Source organism: Maylandia zebra, linkage group LG11 (assembly GCF_041146795.1).
Source record: "Maylandia zebra isolate NMK-2024a linkage group LG11, Mzebra_GT3a, whole genome shotgun sequence".
In the NCBI taxonomy this organism is placed as follows: Eukaryota; Metazoa; Chordata; class Actinopteri; order Cichliformes; family Cichlidae; genus Maylandia; species Maylandia zebra.
This window is the reverse complement of record NC_135177.1, coordinates 9574862-9594972: the sequence shown is the minus strand read 5'-3', so window position 1 is coordinate 9594972 and position 20111 is coordinate 9574862. Positions and strand designations below refer to the sequence as shown.

General features: G+C 40.7%; 3 protein-coding genes across 10 annotated transcripts; 1 reads left to right on the top strand and 2 right to left on the bottom strand.

Annotated features, from left to right (window-relative positions):
- Positions 1–47: 47 nt before the first annotated feature.
- LOC101484181 (lipid scramblase CLPTM1L) lies at positions 48–8427 on the bottom strand. 3 transcript variants are annotated; one of them, XM_004565163.4, is made up of 17 exons: positions 8024–8427; positions 7539–7630; positions 7087–7264; positions 6828–6946; positions 6129–6207; positions 5894–6011; positions 5630–5724; positions 5464–5548; positions 5280–5380; positions 5125–5184; positions 4979–5029; positions 4806–4888; positions 4347–4381; positions 2468–2523; positions 2296–2340; positions 2052–2185; positions 48–1482 (listed from the first exon to the last, which is right to left on the bottom strand). In XM_004565163.4, exons 1-17 carry the CDS (start codon positions 8222–8224, stop codon positions 1416–1418), a joined length of 1599 nt encoding a protein of 532 aa, XP_004565220.2. In that variant the 5' UTR covers positions 8225–8427; the 3' UTR covers positions 48–1415. The 3 variants fall into 3 exon arrangements, with proteins under 3 accessions (XP_004565220.2, XP_004565221.1, XP_076745887.1); XM_004565164.3 differs by having other exon boundaries at positions 49–1482; positions 6828–6949; positions 8024–8426; XM_076889772.1 differs by lacking the exon at positions 7539–7630 and having other exon boundaries at positions 49–1482; positions 6828–6949; positions 8024–8195.
- An 832-nt stretch (positions 8428–9259) lies between these two features.
- Positions 9260–19901, top strand: mrs2 (magnesium transporter MRS2). Of its 4 annotated transcripts, XM_076889758.1 has the most exons (14): positions 9260–9422; positions 9867–10091; positions 10179–10248; positions 10880–10944; positions 11473–11509; positions 11882–11994; positions 15642–15803; positions 15921–16051; positions 16185–16301; positions 16654–16723; positions 17069–17151; positions 18424–18541; positions 18643–18756; positions 18898–19901. In XM_076889758.1, exons 1-14 carry the CDS (start codon positions 9261–9263, stop codon positions 18955–18957), a joined length of 1527 nt encoding a protein of 508 aa, XP_076745873.1. In that variant the 5' UTR covers position 9260; the 3' UTR covers positions 18958–19901. The 4 variants fall into 4 exon arrangements, with proteins under 4 accessions (XP_076745873.1, XP_076745872.1, XP_012778416.1 ...); XM_076889757.1 differs by having other exon boundaries at positions 9867–10248; XM_004565169.4 differs by lacking the exons at positions 9260–9422; positions 9867–10091; positions 10179–10248 and adding exons at positions 10607–10626; positions 10758–10771.
- Positions 11989–14639, bottom strand: LOC101484829 (integrin beta-1-B-like). Of its 3 annotated transcripts, none has more exons than XM_012922963.3 (7): positions 14537–14639; positions 14092–14357; positions 13637–13847; positions 13396–13525; positions 12972–13275; positions 12631–12872; positions 11989–12311 (listed from the first exon to the last, which is right to left on the bottom strand). In XM_012922963.3, exons 2-6 carry the CDS (start codon positions 14343–14345, stop codon positions 12653–12655), a joined length of 1119 nt encoding a protein of 372 aa, XP_012778417.1. In that variant the 5' UTR covers positions 14346–14357; positions 14537–14639; the 3' UTR covers positions 11989–12311; positions 12631–12652. The 3 variants fall into 3 exon arrangements, with proteins under 3 accessions (XP_012778417.1, XP_076745875.1, XP_076745874.1); XM_076889760.1 differs by having other exon boundaries at positions 12745–12872; XM_076889759.1 differs by lacking the exon at positions 14537–14639 and having other exon boundaries at positions 14092–14360.
- Positions 19902–20111: the final 210 nt, after the last annotated feature.

The following is a 20111-nucleotide window of genomic DNA, read 5'->3' as shown; positions in this document are numbered from 1 at the left end:
TGGCGATTAAAGGGCTTAATCAGTCAATTTACATTTACAATTCCAGTTTATTTGAAACAAAACAAAACAATGAACAGGCAGAGTGCATTACTAAAACATAAAAAACAGCAATTTTGAAGTAAATGTTTGTGTTCGAGCAGTTCAGTCAGAAATCAGCACTGAGTTTAATGCAGCGGGCCTGCGAGCACAGTAAAAAGCTTCAGATGGACTGACAGTGCCGTGTGAGAAGGAATAGACGTCTTTTAATGAAGCAGATGTGCTGTATGCTTTTATCTTTTATATTTCTTTTTATGTGCTAATTTGGCAAAGATAGTCTTTTTCAAATCGGTTTGCAGTAAACTGACAGGAAAACTAACTCGGCATGTACAACTTGATAGTGAATAGGAAGACTTTATCTCATGCCATTTAAGATGAACAAAAGAAGCATCACTGGAGGTGACTTAGAGTGCCCTATGATGTATTGGACTTGACCTCTAACACAGACCAATCAGCATCCAGGGTGTGGCTAAAACACAGCATCATGCTTCAAATAAAAAATAGCCAAACATTGCAGATCGATTCTTCTCATCGTTGTTATAAAGATAGATTGTGTGTTGATAAGGAAAATAATGTTTAGTTTATGGAAAAATGTGCAAAAAGAAGTCCACATCTCACCGTGTAGCAGTTTAAATGATCCAGTTCTCTGTATTTTACCCCATTGTTTCCATATTGTGATTGAAGCTGCATTATGTAGTCTGATTAATATGTTTCCAGAATTGGTGCCTCCTAGCAGCCCAGCTGGCAGGGACTTTCTCCGATGGCATATGAGGCGGGGTTAACAGGCACTGCATTCTGCAGAAAGTTGGCTTTTAATGAGGAGAGATAAAAGGCTAAAATAACCTGTTTGAGATTAAAATTGAGCTGATGTGGGACAATGTGTCCCTGCAAGATGCATAAGGATTCTTCTGAACTGTGAATCATGTGAAGCTCAGTGACAGAAAGACTAATTGTTGAATCACCGAGTTGAAGGATTAATCCTTCGCAGCGTACCCAAACACTCCAGCTCCCTCGTGTTTGTATAAAGAGAAGGATCCGGCAAATAAATCCACGTTACAAGCGCTGATGTGATGCTGCAGAAATCATTTGTGAAAGGTCACCCAGCATAAAATGTACAGCAGAGATGTTGATAGATGAAGGAGCCGAGTCAAAGCAGCAGTCAAGGGGAAGCTTCATCAATGCCAAGCAAAAAGCAGCAGCAGCGCCGCGAATATGCAGCAGTGCAGAGTCTGAATCGGTCAGGAGCTGCTGTGGCACACATGTGGGCATGTGTCCTGCCTGTGTCTCTGTTTTACATCCCCAAGGCTCATTAGTTCACTTCTGTTTTGTTTTTTTTGAGCTGATCTTTTGAGTTCTGAAAAGATGAGCTTGTCCTCTCCTCACTGAGTCTTCACTTTCTTGGTGTGAGGGACGGGCTCTCGTTTTCTGGGTTTGGAGGCGAAACGGCTGGTGCAGACATGAGTGAGACAAAAGCAAGAGAGTACTGCTGTTATGTTGGAAATACAAATTGATTTGTGAGTATGGATTTACACAAACAGAAAAGAAGAAAGGCTCAAGAGTGTCTAAAATGTCAGAATATGGCTTGTACTTGAAAATAATACAACTTAAAGTCACTGGGATTATCTTGAATATAAGTATGCATATTGTTGTAGTATTTGAATGTCGTGTTGATTATCTGTATTTGTGACATACAATCAGCAAAGCAGCTGTACTGGAGTACCTACAATATACTCAATATATATATACTGGGTTGTGGTGGAATGGGAGATTCACATCAAGGATGTGCAGCTGACATATCTGCAGCAAATCTGTGGTGCTATCATATCAATATTGACTGAAATATCACATTAATGTTCCCAGCACTTAATGAATTTGTGCCATAAAGAATTTAGACAGTTCTGAAGGAAAAAGAGGGTAAAACAACTTAATAGCAAAGTGTAACTAATAAAGAGGCCAGTGAGTGTTTTTGCTCCATGTGTGTTTGGGACTGTGGTATTATTTTTGGGTCATCGTACCTTCGCTGGTAGAGGTAGAGAAAGAAGAGAAGCTCATCTCTGAAGCAGGAAAGTTGATGCGAGGAAGAGAAGGATCCAGAGGAGGAAAAAAAGGAGGCACAGGAGCACAGATCTGAAATCAGCGTGTTGACTCCCTGTTGGAGACGAGAGAGGATAGCTGACCGAACTCAATCGCTTTAACACCAAACGCAGCACAAAGGAAACCTGCTGATGCTGCTTGTGAATGAGCTCAAGAAATACTCACCCTGTACATCAACACTGTCCCCTGCAGGTGACTCACAGACTTCAGCTGTCCCACAGTAGAAAGTGAACAAACAAGGGAGGGGGAGGAGGTTTGGTTTGTTTTCATTTTTAACGTAGAAATTTTAGCCAAAGAAAATATTTCTGAAGTGTTGCTGTTTAGCTGCCACACAAACCTTGTGGTTAATGTAGAGCTGAGGGGCCATAGACAGGAAGCCAAAGGCGTACACTCCTGAGGCGAGGAGGCAGGTATTATAAATACAAAAGTAAATAATAGTAAAAGTCAAAGTCAAATGTATCTATATAGCACATTTAAAACAACTCTTGACCAAGGTTCTGTAAATGTAAGATAATCAAAAGAGATAAAAACATAGGAAGAGATGATAAAATTTAAGAAGCGGAGAATAAAATGAGGAGATATGACAAATAAAAGTGGTGCAAACTCAGCTGATTTAAAGCTAAGGAATAAAAGTGGGTTTTCAGATGGGTTTTGAAAGTGTCTAATGTTGGAGAGGTCCTGATGTGAAGCGGCAGTTTGTTCCGCAGTTTAGGAGCAGTCACAGCAAAGGCCCGGTCTCCTCTGTGCTTTAATGGACAGCTAGGATCATTTGATCAGCAGACCTCAGTGATCTTGCAGGAGTGTGCCAATTCAAAAGATGAGAAAGGTATGAGGGTGCTAACCGCCTTAAAAACAAATAATAAAATAAATTCCAAAACTAACTGGCAGCCAGTGTGAGGATGCTAGTATGAGAGATATGTAGTCCTGCAACTGCAGGTCTTAATGCTCAATTCCGATTTTTTTTATCAAATCCGATTTTTTTGTCTGCTCGTTCACACTACAAATAAAATGCGACAGCAAACGCGCTCTAGTGTGAACGCTCAAAGCGGCCCGCATGCACAAAAGAAGACGTCACACACAACGCGCTCTGTTTAGACCCAGAGCAAACAATATTGTTTGACTGATGGCCCTTAATATAAAGGCTTGTTTCGGACTTTACGTTTCCCAATTTTGCTTTAAGTTATAAAGTTATTTTGTTATTTATATATGGCCTAATTATTATCCTTATTGCTGTTTTAGAGGAGCGGTGCTTCAAAGGATAGCTGCAGATTTCTGTCAGAATCTGCAGATTATACAGTACAAATAAAATGTTCATGTTTCTCCAACTTTGTCTTCCCAACAGTTTCACTGACATCTACACTGGATGGCCAGGAAGTGTTCGTGATGTCTTCTCCGGCGCTGATAATTGGCGTCTGTCTTGTGTCAGTGACGTAAAAGACGGATTTAATGCGACATGACCGTTCAAACAGCAGTCGCTTTCTAAAACATCGGATATGTATCGGATTCAGTACCACATACGAAAGTGACCCAGGTTGGATTTGAAAATATCGGATTTGTGCCGTTCACACTGTCATAGCATGATCGGATATGGGTCGCATAGGGTCAAAAAAGTCGGATTTGATGCACTTTCGCCTGCAGTGTGAACGTAGCCTTAGTGACTGTGCTGCAGTGATTTGGACCAGCTGCAGTCGGTTAACTGATGACAGACTGACACCTGAATAAAGACATGGATAGCTCTCTCAAAGTCTCTAAAACAGAGGAGTGGCTTCACTTTTGCAAGTAGCCGGAGATGAAAGAAACTGGTCCTGATTACAGCATTGATCTGTTTACCAAACATTAGATTGCGTTCCTCGCAAAGATTTTTTTTTTAATAAACTTCTAAAGGGCCCAAGTCGTAGTGGTCACAGGGACCAAACAAAATGACTTCTGTTTTCTGTTCATTTAAGTTAAGAAAGTTTAAAACCACCCATGCCTTAACATCCTCCAAACAATCTAGTAAACCCTTCAGAGGACTCACAGATTTACTTTTCAGTGGTAGGCAAATCTGTGAGTCGTCAGCATAACAATGAAATAAGATGCCTTGTTTTTTTTTTTTGTTTTTGTTTTTTAAATGAGCCCATAGGGAGTAGTAAGGTTAGTTTTAAAGAAAGATTATTAAGAATTAAGTACTGTACTTATTATAGATAATCTTTGAGAATGGATGCAAGAAAACTCACCAGTCACCAGAGTGCTGATCAGCCAGGAATAGTAACTGTCAATGAAATAATCAGAGGCTTTTCAGGGTATACATAATAACCAATCCATACCAACTTTATTCATTAAGCTCTTTTTAAAAAAGCTACATCAGACACAAAGTCCTATACACAAAAATAGATAAATACACTCTAAACTATGAAAGGTAAAAACAGCTATAACACAATAAAAAATGAACAAGATCAATGTCTAATGTTGGGTCAAAGGCCAAAGAGAAAGAATGCGTTTAAGATGAGTTTTAAAAATAGACAACGTGGATGTCAGGCAGCTATGGATAAGACTAAAATGTAAGAAACATTCAGATCTGACGAGAATCTTTAAAAGGTGACTTTTTAAAGGAGGTTGGCACAAATGTGAAGTCTGGCACCGCTTTAATAATGACAAATTAAGTAGCGACGAGATGAATTTGATGATTGGCTCACCTCTTTTGGCGTAAGTAGGCCAGAGAGAAAACGGCTCCACTGATGCACAGGGGATACACCAAGTAGGACAAGTATCTGGACGCCTCGAGGGAAAAGCCAAAGATGAAAATGTAAAAATGAAAGAAAGCCCGAGGGAGAATATTAAAGGAGCCATAAAACAAACAGACTGATACCTGTGTGTCGTACTCCACTGTCTTTCTCTCCTCTTCATCCAGTTTATTAACCTATAGAGTAAGACGGATCACTTAGAGATCACAACTTGTATGATGCATTCTTCCACACTGCTGTGAACACAGATGTGCAAGTGCTCCATACTCACATGAAGCTTGTTGCCTTTACACTGTATCTGGATCTTAAATACTGTAAACACCTTCCACACCTGGTGGGATAAGCGATTACTGGTTTATAACTCTCTGTTTTGATCTTTATTTGACTCTAATTTGTCTGAGCAACACCAGATATACTAATAACTACCTCCACACACGCTCCCAGTCCGACAGGAAGGAGCACCAGCAGGCTGGTCTCCTCCAGAAGATAGAGGAAAATCAGCAAAGTACCGAGACTACGCCACAGAACTGAAAACGAAAAAAGGAATTTAACATTTTCTGAGCTGACCGATGCCACGCATATTTTTTTTTCCTAACATGATTATGGTCACCTGTCTTCCTCGATATCCCCGCCATGCTCTTCTTTTTCCTCCATGAGCTGATGTCATTTTTAAGAGCCAGAAACTCACAGATCAGCTGTTGAAAAAAAGGAAATAAAGCATTTAGAAAAGAAATTACATTTCCTTCCACAAAGTCCGTGTTAATATGCTCTCTTACTTGCAAAGCTGTGATGAAAGCAGTCAGCACTAACAGGTAGAGGTTGGATCCCACCAGAGCTTCTTTAATTTCATCGATGTTTTCGTCTGTGAAGCCTGGAGACACAAAGAAGCAATGGATGAGCTCATTTTGATGAGCTGAGGTATTATTTGGGTTGTATTTGAGTACAAATAAAAGCTACCACATATAATTAATATGATATAATTAAGATTAATGAATCATTATAATGCCTTAAATCATATGTCTGTTATATAAATAGTTCACCGAATTGCTGCAGGGAATAAACCATGTCCTGTAGGTGGACCCAAAACCTGAATCCTCTCAGAGAGATTCCCTCATAGGACACAGTGAGAGGGAGCTGAACGGTGCCGCTGCTGATCTCCTGTCGGTGAATGGATAAACGGATATGTGTTCATTTTAAATCAGCCAAAAAAAAAAAATAGTAATAATCAAAATAAGCAAGTGTCTGTTAAAGTTTACTAGAAAAAGCTTCCTATACCATGAGGTCTCTGACTCTGAAGTTGAGCTCATTAACCATCAGCAGAGGGAGGTACATCATCTGTCTGCCTTCCTGAGAGCTGCAGAGAAAAGCAGGAAGGTTCTTTAATTCAAAGTGATCCTTGTTTTCACCCCGGGAAATTTGTGAACACGTTTACAGTACACATCCATACACTTAAACACCTTACCCTGAGGCACCTTAATGGTAGCAGCTGAGAGGTCTAACAGGTTTACTTTGCCTTTAAATTCCAGCCTGCTGAGAGATTACAGAGTCTACCAGTGGCTGTTTGTAACTTGTGATCCAGATCTAGAGGATCATCTTTTACAGATAAGAGACTTTTTTCCCCATTTTCATTATTTTTCTTTAATTAATATAAATTAATATCTACTAAAGACTAAAGAATTGTTTGGCTAGCGAGCAGTGACAAAGGGCTATTTATTTATGTACCCTTGTGATGATACTTTTACTGCACCAGACACTGTATCTAAAGCGGACTTTCTTCTAGATGTTTTTCAATATGTATTGCGCCCTTTGAATAATAACACAGCACCTGCAACAAAACACCAGTGTGTTTGATTTTCTGTCAGAAGTATCTGTTCCTCTCAGCCTTTCGGTGCCACTGCAGCAGCAAAACAGCAGAAGTCAGCAGTACGCTGACAGCTCACCTGGCTTTGACCTCCAAAGCTTCATCTGACTTACACTCTCATGTAGCGGCGCACGTCACTGGGAAGCCCAGCCTTTGTGAAGGTGAAGTCCTCTGACATGACAGTGAGTGACAGGTGGGGTCTCCAGTGGGATACAGGGTTCTCAGATCTCGGCTTCTGGGTGGAACCAAAAAAATAAATAAATAATGCACTGTGCAAGGCAGCTGGGCCCCATAAAAAGGCCCCATTATATCGAATATATGTAAAGGCAACATGCTGGGTGAAATATGAAGCAGTCCTGAGTGATGATGTACCTTCTCCTTGTCTTTCTGGACGTCGGTGCGTGAGGGGGTGATGTAGGTGGTGAGTTGGACTGCATAGTGGACCTCTCTGCTGTCCTCCAAAGGTGAAACGCCAGCCTTGTGCACATAAACAACTGCAAAGAGGGTGCCATTAGCCCGAGTCTCTCCTGGCAGAGAGACATGCACCTTTCTGTGGAGAGAGAGATAGGCATAAAAAATAAAAACTGCGTGTTTTAGGCCTTCATAAACAATCAAATATGCTAATCATTACTGAGTACTTGCAGCATACTGTGACTGTCACTGTGATCAGTGGTCGGTAAAGTCTTTTGATGACTATATATTTATATGACTAAAGATTTATGTTGCAATAACTGCGATGCTGCTACCATTATGTTAAAAAATAAACAAATAATTTTTCAGATTGTTGGTCTGCTCCTGTGCAGCTATCAACATGTCAAACCCACCTCTCAAATCTCGAGTGAGGGTCGAACGGGTCTATTTTTACAGCGAGCTCGAGGGGGCTGTTGTCTGGCACGAGACAGGTAAAAACACTCATCTGAATGAAGGAGAAGACGAGATGTTAAAACAAGGTTTCCATCTTAGTTTGAGATTCCTTTCAAAATGAAAGCGACGAGATAATCCTGACTGTGCTTCAAATGTGTGTCTGTTTTACAGATTTCACAAAGTAAACACCTGCAAACAAAACGATCTATCAATATTTTCATGAAGAGAATGCATGAAAATGCCATAGTTTTAAAGTAGATGTGCACAAAAACGACACAAACCTAAATGCCAAATGACAATTTATCATATTTTTCTCTAACTACCATGTAGACAGTACACTTTAGCAATAAGGGCTTCTTGCTGAGCAGCACATGGACAGATTTTTTTTCAAACCTATGGATCTGGATCTCAGAGATTTGCCATCAGGAATAAGACAAGCTCTAACCTGTAGTCTGGGTCTGGCTGCCAGATAGGAGGTGATGCAGTGCTCTCCTCTGCCTCCATCGCAGGATTTGGTGTTTAGGAAACCGTACAACAGCCAGGCGGTGTGGAGCATGTAAACCACAAACACCCCGAGCAGCAGCTTAGCGATGGAGCTCCTCTTACTGCCGCTGTCCGCAGGTTTGGAGTAACAAGACGGGAACATGGCAGCCAAGCGACTCAGAGTTTCACCCGCAAAATACTGAACATTTAAAGAAATTATTTTTTTTAAAATGGACGCGGTCTGGTTCGGGATTGTAACTGTAACAATACAATCCCCACGCTTCCTCTCTGATTCACCATCTTCCGGTTATCCGCATCCAGCAGAAGATGCTGATGCTGACAAAAACCTCCGCGGCTGCGCCCACACCGCTTTTACCACTGAGCCCACAAGGAGAAAAATAATTAATTAAAACATTATTATAGACATGCACGAAAAGCAGAATCACTGCAGAGCGAGAAAATATGTTTTCTTCTGCTTTTACACTCAGAGTTTTATTCACTGCGTTAGAGGACCGAAGCGCCATTTATGCCGGGAGATTACATGGAAACAATTTCTCCAAAGGAAACAGAAATAATAATATTAGGGTGGAAATACGAAAGCTCTTTTTCACCTAGCTAATTAACATGTTAGTGGTAAGATCACTTTAAATGAAAACAGAGAAGTCCACAGTTAGGAAACAATTAAATGTATAGCTAAGTTCATGAAATCCTTTGTTACAGCTGGCAATACATGAAACAGAAGTATTAATGTGATACTTCAAATAAGACAACGGTCAAATAAAAAAACAACAACAAATAAACTTTAAATCGTTTTGTGGCAGCCTTTGACTAGTTTATTATAATTAGAATTTATTAAATTTAATAATTTATTAAAAATACAATATATTAGTATTTAACTAATTTCAGCATTTTGACGTACCATAGTTTGTTTCGCAAAACAAACTTACAGAGTAAGTCGACCTGTTATTTTATGTATTTTATTGAATTCTTCTCCAGAAACAAGCTTCCATACATTTAGTTCCTTTATTTACTTCCCATACTTGTCTCTCCCTGGCGGATACTGGCTTTTATATGTAATGCAAAGGGATCGCTCGTGGCCTCAGTATTTATTAATCCTCTTTGTGTGTTTCAATGACCTTTTTCTACAGCCACGGGTGTGTTTGATGGAAAGGTTCTCAGTCGGAGTGATCACCTCAATCATGGACGATCTTCGGCGCTCTGCGCTGCCGCCGCGGTGCATTATGGTCCAGAGAGCCCGTGCTCTTCTGTCCTCCTGTCATCACGTTAAGCCGGGGAGCTGTGTTTTCAGGTTGAAACACAGCCGCACATGTAGACTCGGGACACTTTACAGGCATCGGCAGGTGACCTGTCTGTGATACTCGTGTCTGCGTTTACTGTCACGTTAAAACTTGTCGGCTGTTGTGAGTGAAGCATGTTTGTTATACTGCAGCAGCTAAGATAGTTAGCATAACAAACAGCCGCGAGACGAAGTTGAAGAAAGTTATAAAAGCAGGTGAAAGCGAGGCAATGTACGCGTGAGAGATACTTATGTGTACTGTGAAGTTACTGTAACGTATGTAACGGAAGTTTTCACTCTTGTTGTACCTGTGGGTCAGGACTGTCTCGTCTAACACATAGCTTGGCAAACATCTGGAGGGCACCGAGGCACCACTAATGAGAGGATTGTAAACACTTGGTGCTTGCAGCTTTCTTTGCTTATGGAAGTTAAAGCGTGTCTTAATTTCATCCTCCTCCCTTCCCTGCTGCTGTGCCTGGTATAATCCCTTGCCTGTGGTGAACATCAGCTCTCCAGCGCCAGTATGGCGGTCTGCGTAAAGGCTTTGTGTTGCGTTGGTGTGGAGATCAAAATGCACAAGTTACTGCTGGCCGGCTGTGCGAACTTTCATCCAAAGTGGTTTTTAAACTCTCTTGGTCCTTTTTCCTCACGACTTGGTGGGACAAGAACCCTCAGCTATTATAGCAGAGCTGCAGAGTTCTGTCCAACGGGACACTCTGTGCCACAGGGAAATGTAAGACTGGGATCATTCAGCAGGAACTACAGTGATGTCTGCTTGAATTCACTGGTCAGTCAAGCACTGCCTTTATCCACATGTCAGACCAGAAGACCTCAGTGTGCTGCAGTGAGAACTGAGAGAAACCTGCTGCAGAGAGGCGTAGTGTGGCCTGGTAAGATGATGTAGTTAATTTGGCTCATACTGACCACAGTATACAAGTATTCCACGTGACCTATAGTTGTCTTTACAGTCATGGTAAAAATAGTCTCTTTCAATTCTAAGGTTTTATCTATTACAGCATGTAAAAAAAGAGACTAATTACACCTTTACTGCTTTCATATGAGTTAGGAGGGTAATGAGCAGCCAGCTGCTGCTAATCAAATGTATTTGATTAGCTAATCATCAGCAAGCGTGAGCATCCCTATAAAAGCAGACGTTATGGTAGTTTGCTGGTTTGGAGCATTTAGATGCATATTAACACAGTGCCAAGAAGAAAACACATTAGCACTGATCTTAGAGAAGCAACTGTTGCTGCCCATCATGGGATGTAGTGAGTTTTTCACAGGAATACATAGTCTCCCTTTAAAATTTTCTTTTCCACTTGACTGCATTTTAAGTTAGAATAATGAAGAATTGTATGCTAAGGTTTGTAATTCTAAACTTTATTATCCCGACCCAAAGCTCTGTACATACAGGTGAGAACCAAGCTATTGTCTTTCTGCTGTAGTCCAAGGTACTGCTCAACGTTACATGTCAAATACTTTCCTGCACACATGGTTTAACTTGGTCTTTTCTTTGAACAGTGTCCTTTATCTGCAGAAGAGTCTCAGACGCCCCTCCTTCCACTGTAGCTCCGGCATTTGTAGTGGTAAGAGAGAAATTAATTTAAGCAGTCATTAATTAATAGTTGCTAATACTACTTGAAAGGTTTTGGGATGTGGTTTGTCACTTTGTCTTGCTGCAATAAACAATATCTTATTATTTTGTTTACAAAACCTGTAGATTTCATTCACACGTTTATAATTTAACATACATCCTCCCCATCTTTACCTTAGAAACACTCAGCACCTGTGAGGTTACTGACCTGTCATCAGCTTACACCATTATTTATTTATTTATTTGTTTATTATTTTGGTGCTGGCATCAAAAATAAGGTTTTGTTACAAAAAACAAAAAAACCCAACAGTAACAAACAAACTTGTCATTTGATCAGCCGTGTGTGTGGAGATGGATAGATATTTAAAAAAAACAAATAAGCATAGCATTTGGAATGCTCAAGTAATTTATTGTTATTATTTACATTTCACACAATTGTGTTTCAACGCTGTGCAAAAATGCAGTGAAGATGTGGTTGCTTGATGTAACCAATCAGCTTCATGTTTTCTTTCTTTGACAGATGAAGTTTGACCAAGAGGGAAATGTGACGTCATTTGGTAAGTGTGAGGAAATTAACCTCATTAATGTTTACATGTTGTTGGCACTGAGACTGATGATTCTCTTATCTCTGGCATTGTGACAGAGCATAGGGATCTTTTCTTCTTTCTTTTTTTTTAACATGTCCCTGAAGTACTCTTCCGTATCCTTTTTATTATGTGTGGAACTGGACATGCACCACATTTTTGTCCATCACTGCTGTGTTTCTGTGTTACTTCCCCTGTGCAGCAGCCACTAATGGGTTGTGTTACCACCAGTGACTCACTTCTGTTATCCATGAGTAAAAATCAGTTGTATTTCAACCTCTACTTCATGTGTAGAGATTGGCCCAACTATATGTACATGTGTGCCTCTTTGTTTTTCTCTTCAAGAAAAAAAGAAGACGGAGCTTTGCCAGGAGTTAAGTCTTCAAGCCAGAGACCTACGCTTCCAACACACTACCAGCCTCACTGCTAGAAATAACTGCATTATTTTACGAATGGCGGTATGTTTTATTTCTTTTTCCTTTGTCTGCCACGCTCCTCTTACACCACAGGAGGCGTAGCATGAGCCGCACCTGAGCCGAAAAACTGGAGTTTAATTTTTCAGATGTTGCTTTCAATCAAAATAAGATGATCTTTATCATGTTTTTGAAAAGTAAAAATCCTGTTATCATATATATGTTAGTCCAACCTACAATCTATCATCCTCTGGAACCATCATGGTTCATCATTTTACAGAATGAATGAATTCTGTTCTCTCAGCACATCGTATTTTATCTCCACCGTTGTCACGATGAGGTAGCCACACTTTCTGTCACACCTGATGACGAATGAGAAGGCACAGTCAGTTCAAGAACTATACTCAGAGGAGGAGATGCACACTCTGCTCATTCATCATAACCAGCAGTGATACAGAAAGTCTAGCAAACAGTTTTAACTAAAGTTAAAGTTTCACAATGTTGGCTCTGTGAAGAGTTTGTGGAAGACAAATAGAGGATACGGTGTTAAAGCAGTCTTGCTTCTCTTGTCTATAAAGTGTTCAGATGATGGTGTGTTTCTATATCTTCATTTTCTTGTAGTAATGATAGTGTCTGCAAAACATCGTACGGTATAAGAAGTAAATAAATATCCAGTCTCACGTGTTCATCTTTGCTCCCATCTCTAATGTGCTACACAAACAGGGCAGTCCTCACAGGTCGGCCCTTGGTACTGTGGCAAACACTGGCACTTTCCACAGACGCAGTTCCCCCTACCGTTGCACAGCTGCTGGTTTTTTGCCACACAGGAAGCAGTTTCCGTGCTGCAGCTGCAGTCACTACCTGTCCAGTTCGCATAACAGCGGCACATTCCACACTCGCATATCCCATTGCCTCCGCATATTCTGTCAGATTAAAAATGTAGTGTTTTAACTGTGAAGCTGTGTGATAACTTTATATCGGTATATTTTATATACAAACTCGTGGCAACTTTTTGTTTTTACCTGTTCTCGTGGTATGGACAGTCAAAGTTTGTGCACTCACAGAATTGTCCGCGTATCTTTTCTGGATTTTCCCGCTGGTTGCAGTGACACATGCCCGACACACACACACCCCGGCCGCTGCACACCGGGGCGCCAGGGCGTGAGCGACAGGAGTCTTCATTTTCTGACTCAAAGGAAGTTATGTCAGTCTGACAAAGGTTTCCAACATAAGGCTGATAGCACACACAACGCCCACACACGAGCGCCCCGTGGCTGCTGCAGGTGGGACTGTTTTCCTCTCTGTTTTCAGTGCAACTACACTGACCTGGTGAAGCAAATAGATTTTTAATGTTATTATCACACTGAAGAAAAATTAGCTGAATTATTGAACTCTCAATTTTCTAACAGTCTCATGAAGACTTGCTTTAGGTTGCTGCAGACTTACACTGCAAAGTTACCTCCAACGCCACACTCTTTGCAAAGCCTCTGGGTGTGATCTGGACAGACCAGGGTCCAGTGCTGTTCTGGTTTGAGATGTCACTCTTACTGGGACATTGTGCTGCTTCCACAGTTACCTGCAGCGCCAGAGGAACTGTTGTTCGAATAATTTGATTTTTGGGGGACAAACAAGAAGGAACATTTTCTTTCTGCAAGAGACTGTGTTGGACAGGATTTCTTTTTCTGACCTGCATGAGTAAGGGGTTTCCTGTAGTTATGCTACTGAATGTGATGTTGAGACCAGCTGGCACGTTGCTGGTGTCTAGAGTCAGGTCTGTGGTAGGATGATCACTTGGCATAGAGATTGACAGAGGAAAGGACTGGCTCACACCTGGCCTCAAATGAATGGCGAGCTCCTGGGGCTGCAGGAAGATGGTTTTGGCATCTGCTATGTCTGTTCTGCAGAAGTTCAGAATCACAAGAAATAACATTGTAAGTTTTTTTTTTTTAAATCATAACAAAGGCCCTTTTCTGTTCCAAAATATATTTGAATCCAATCTGAAACTTTCATATTAATAAAAACAAAAGAAAACTTTGGAAGGTTAATTTCTTTTTTTTTTTTTTTTTTTTTTTTTTTTGTATGGAACACTAAAAAACTGTCAGGTGTCCTTTAATGACTAAAGAGGTATTTAAAACAGCTTACCTGCTGTCATTCCTGATGACCTGCACACTGCTTTGAGGTTTATATATATGACCTTTATGACAGCCAGCTCTCTGCAGCCCCTTCACAGTATGACAGTGAATGCTAGAGTTGGGGGCAGTGCACCAAGCGCACTCAGGGCCGGATTGGATGCACTGATTGCAGCTGGAGTCAGATGTGGAGCATTTTTGTCCACTGGTCAAACTGAAACTCGGCATAACCAGCAGCAAGAAGAGATGGGACAGCTTCACAGCCATCGTTAGTCCTGACTGTACAAGGGTAGAAACCACAGAAGATATGTTTCAGTCTAAAATTAGAGGAAATAAAGTGTAAAGCAAACATAAGCAAGGACTGTGATCAGTAAGTGACTGAGACTGCAGTTACTGCAATACAAGCTTGTAGTTATGTGCTACATAAACAAATGTACACACACAGAATGCTTCATTACCTGAAGAACTAAAAGTTTTCAGCTCTGTTATGTCGTCGTGAGGTCTCTGCAGGCTGTGACATGCTGACCATTCACAGTTGTATGTTGGCGGTATCTAAGTGGGACTCAGGACCAGGGAGGCACAACTAGATCCTGATTGGTGCTCAAGTTTCAAATCTCTAACCACAAATATTTACAGTTCAGAGTCAAACAGAGCACTGACATGTTAACAGTAAAACGTTAACCGGGCGCCATGTCATGTCTCCAAAGCCTTTAAAGGAAATTCAGCCATGGAGTCTTTAACAAAAAAGCATATTTTAAACATTCACTCTTTGGATCAGAGTATGTGGATGAGGACAGACTTTTTTGGCCTCCCTGTGGAAATTTTATTATTATTTTTCAGCATTTCCCAAGGGCTGTTAAACAAAGCAAGGAAATTGCAACACGGGAAACGTCCTAGTTTCATTTTGGTTGCTTACATTATTTTAATTTGCACAAAGAAATAAAACTATTGACATAAACCAGGATTAAAATTACTAGTCTCACTGATGCTAATAGTCAGTTGTGTCCTGTGAGTAAGTCTCACAGCCCATTTTTTTCCTTAGAGAATCTCTTAAGCTCCTGCAGATTTAATGATCTTCTGCTATGGACCCTTGTCTTCAGTTCACCCCACAGATTTTCGTTAGCGTTCAAGTTGGAGCTTTTTACAAGCCAGTCAGTAATGTTCACTTTAGTCTTCTGGAGGTTGTTCTTCACCAGGAGAACGTATGTTTTGCTGGAAGACCCAGGTTTACTGGTGACTGCTTGAGGCTTTCTGTTTTTGCTTAATTCCTTCCACCTTGACGAAATTCCCAGTTCCACACACACTCTGAAGCATCCTCTGTGTGTAATACTAATAATATTGACACTAATATTTTTTTTTTCTGAAATAATTTATTGTGTGGAGCTAGTAATAATTAATACTTAGTAAAAAGACAATTGGTGTATTTGGAAATGTTATACTGAAAATCCCTCCCTATTAAATATAACAGAAAATTTCTGTTATATTTAATAGGGAGGGTAATAATTTTGTCCTCGTCTGTTTGTTTAAGCTCTAGCCCATAACCTCCACTCGCTGTCTTTTCAGGCCTTGAAAGCCATCTTGACCCCGGAGTCTCTTATGGTCTTGGATTTTCGTGGTCTTGGACTGGAGCGCTGGTTAGTTCTGGAGCTCGCCCCCCAGCTAGCGTCACAGACGCACACTCTGCCCTTCGAGTTCAGAGCACTGGAAGCCATCCTGCAGCACAAGGTGAAACCGATCAGACCAGACAGAGTGCTTGTGTAATTAAGCGTGGTCTAACCTAGATAAAGCCTGAATGAAAGTCAAGGACACACACCTGAAGCTTTGTATTATCTGTGTCAACAGGTAAACACGCTGCAAGCCCGCTTGAATGAAGTTGAACCAGTCATATTGGATACGCTGGAATCCCTCGTAGACCCTAAAATCCTTTCTGCTGATAGAAGTAAACTACATGTACTTCTGCAGAATAGCAAGAGGTAATGAATCACTCAAGACATGTAATTGTATTTGAAGAAGTCATTAATGGCATCTGGCATATATGTAAATGGAAGTTTTCAGCCTAAAGATTTACAGTCTTGTAAGTTTTCCCTTCTCTCACGCCTGTTACAGCTTATCAGAGTTGGAGACAGACATAAAAATGTTTAAGGACTCCATGCTGAAGGTCTTGGATGAGGATGAGACGGTTGAAGAGTTCTGTCTCACAAAATGGACAGACCCAAGAGTTTTGTATGTCACACATGCACTCAGACACATGTATATGGGTGCTGAACACAGTATCTTAAAAATAGTTGGAAATCTCCAGTCAGTGGTGAAGCATGTTGAAAAAGAAAGACACGAATTTGTTGAGTTCCCAAGGATCAAAGTCTGTTTCCAGTCTGTTTTCACTCACCTGCAGATCATACGTTACAGGTTAACCTTTTTCTGTGTATGTGGGTTTTTGTTTTGTTTTTTCAAATTAAATTAATTCTGCCCAAACTGCCAGGCCCAGCTGTACTTCTATTTTTCATCCATCTATCCATTCTCTTCAACTTGTGTGCTTCTATTTTGTATATAACCTCATGTCTGTCTGCCTTTTTAGTGAAGAGAGCAGTTTGGGTATTGACCACGCTGAGGAGATGGAGCTTTTATTGGAGAATTATTATATGCAGGTAGCTGTACTTTAAATTCCCGAGTTTTAACATGATCAACAAATATTGCAATTATGCAAAAGTCTTGGTAAAGGCTGCATGCTCACACATTGTATAGGACACATTTGTCATAGATTTCATCAAGCCACGACCACTTCGTATGTTTTTATTTTTTTATTTTCATCTAAGCATTTATACCCATTTATGCTTCTGCTATGGTGATTACTTATTTCTTTGCCTCTATTTTAGTTTAATATCCGAAGCACTGAAACACTTTACATGTTACCTGTGGCAGTTGTGATGGGCTGTCAGTAAGGTGTAGGTTGTACAATTGTTGTCATATTGACCGTGAAATACTTCACACAGGCCGAGGAACTTGGGAACAGAGCCAGAGAGCTGAAGGGTCTGATAGACGACTCTGAGAGTGTAATCTTTATCAATCTGGACAGGTACGTACAAATTGGCTATACATTATGTATACATGCACACTATAGACTGATGTTTTTGAGAAGCAACAAACTCAAAACACTGATAATGAGGCTTAACAAGCCATTATTTTTGAAGATTGAATTTGATCTTATTCAGTCCCCCCCCCCCCCCCCCCCCCCCCCAAAAAAAAATGCTTTGCCATCTACAATTTAACAAGAAAAATTAAATTTACTAAAAATTGATGCATCTTTGTACTCGTGTGGAATTTTGTGAGCTAGGGGGATGTTCTAACACGTCCAGATTGCGGTTTGGTATTGTCATCCTGAAGAAGGCAAGGTCGTATTTAAAAGATTTTTATCTGAATTGCAGTAAATGTTGCTCCAAAATAAGTACAGTCATGTGAAAGGAGAGTTTTGGGCGCACGACTGGATAGTCGCCTGTCAGAATGTTCCTCTTTCACAGGACTGTAAATGTGATTCAGAAACAGTGGCGCCTTCACAAACGTGCTCGTTACTCCTGCCATGTGCAGTTACACACGCACGCACGCACGCACGCCTGCTGATAATAAGCTGATGGCATCCATTATTTCAAAATAGAAGTTATTTCAGAGACACTTACCATCTGTGGGATGCCTTTTTTTTTCTTTTTTTCTAATATATACCCAGTTTTGTTACTAATTAGCATTTTTTTTTTTTCCCCCAGATGTCAGATATCGTCTAGGTTAGGAATGTGAGACTCATTTTATATCGAGGGCGACATGCAACCCACTTTGTTCTCATAAGGAAAACCAGCAAAACTACCTTTTCTGCCACAGTACAGAAGTTTCAGTACACATTTTTACAAAATAAATAAAATGAGACAAAACTGAAGTGCTATTTCAACAGTGTGTCTGAATTACAGAAATATATAACTTGGGACCCATCATCAGTGGTGGACCTTGGATTCATTGGGTGTTTCAGCCATTATCACTAGACACCCTCATCCAAGGAGGCCCTGCGAGGGTTGATCAGGAGTGTGTCACTGTTATTTCTACTTTCTTTTGTTTAGTTTTCTAAATTATTTTCTTCTATCAATTCACTGCAAAACAAAAGTAATACTTACCTCTTTAATATTTAAAGAGCCTCACTTCTTCAAAGGGATAGAAAAGGTGATAGCGAGAAGTAAGACAAAAGAGAAGAGAGCCGGAAGGGGGGCGCCTGATCTGGCATCCCACACCTCTCTGCCAGATCAGGCGTTCTCTTGTTTTGTATGATTTCTTGCAGCCACTGAGAGCACTGTGTGCTTTATTCCAGCCACCGGAACGTGATGATGCGACTGAATCTGCAGCTGACCATGGGGTCCTTCTCCCTTTCCTTATTTGGCCTAATAGGTGTGGCGTTTGGAATGAATTTGACAACAGCTTTCGAAGATGTGAGACAACTTCTGATCAATACTTTTAATAGTTGTAACTAGTGCTTAATGTTTATGAACAGATATTTATGCACTGCTCTGCCTGTGTGTCTCTCCTACAGGACCCCCGCGCTTTCTGGCTGGTAACAGGTTTCATGTTCTTGGGCAGTGGGCTGATATGGAGGCGACTTTTATCATTTTTGGGACGGCATCTAGAGACTTCAGTACCCCCACGAGTAATGCAAACGCATACACAGACACTGTGCCTTGTTATGTGTTCCTGTAAAGTCCAGTCTGCGTAACACTATGCACACCTTTCCCTGGACTGATCCAGAGAAATGCATCCGTAAAAATAATTTCTTCTCTCTGTGATGCAGATCCCTCCAATTTGGAAGAGGAATATGAGACCATCAGACATCAAGGCTGGGGTCAGATGAAGTTCTACCTCGCAGATGATGGTTGTCTCGCAGCGCTCTTGGTCCTCTTTAACTTGATGCAAAGACTTCTGCTAGAATTTTTATTTTTAACACACCTCATTGTTTTACTGTCCCATGGCCACAGCAGAGGTTGAGATTACGCTCACATCTCTGGAGACTATAGTGCAGTGGTTCTCAAACTGTGGGGCGGGCCCCACTGGTATGGCATGGACAACCACGTAACACACATGAAGTTATATGATGTGAATATGATTTTTATTATTATTATTATTTTAGGGAAAAAATTGTAGCGAATTTTGAGGTGTGGACGATATCCATCTTGCATGAAGATCTGCTTTTGGTTTGGGGCATGTCAGAAGAAACTCTGCTCCAGTGTGTGCGTGTCACTGTTTCCCTTCATTTGACTGACGGTCATTTTTCATTTCTGCTTTTTATCTTTTTGTTTTCTTTCCTTTCAACGTCCAGTGCAGATAAAACTTTGAGTTTTCTTAGTGTTGCAGAGCCAGGAACAGCAGGACAAAGCCCGTCCTGTGCTTGCTGTGGGTGCAACTGTAACGTAATCAGCGGCTGCTAGTGCTCTGGTCAGGACTAGCTTCACTGCTATTAGCAGGTTTCTTTGCACTTACAGTAATGAGCACAGCGTTGTTGCCGGGTCCAGTGACGTCTTCACCTGTTTGCTCTGCTGCACTCTTTGAAGCAGGAACCGCCACCCCACACCTCGAGGAAGTGGTGGGGAAATACTGCACATCTCCATATATGTGTATTTAAAAAAAAGCCAGGTCATATAATAATCATCTCATTGTGGAGTTGTGCTTTCTTTCATTTCACTGGTGAAGAACAAAGAAAAAAAAACTTTATATCACTGTGGAAGCAGTAAACCTGTGACTCTGTCCCTCTGTACTCTGTATGTTCTGCCTTTATTAAACCGGAGGAAGTACACTGTGCAGCTTTGTGGCATGGTGTTTGTGTCAACATGAGCGACAGGCACTTGCTCAAAAATGTCATTGTTTTTCTTATAACTGCAGAGTTTAGAGTGACTTTAAAGATGTTTTCAGCTTTTACCAAAGGGAAGCTTTATCATTTATAAACTTAATCAAGTATTATAAAAAATAATTATAAATTGGTTGATGAAAGGTTTGGTGTATCTGCATGAT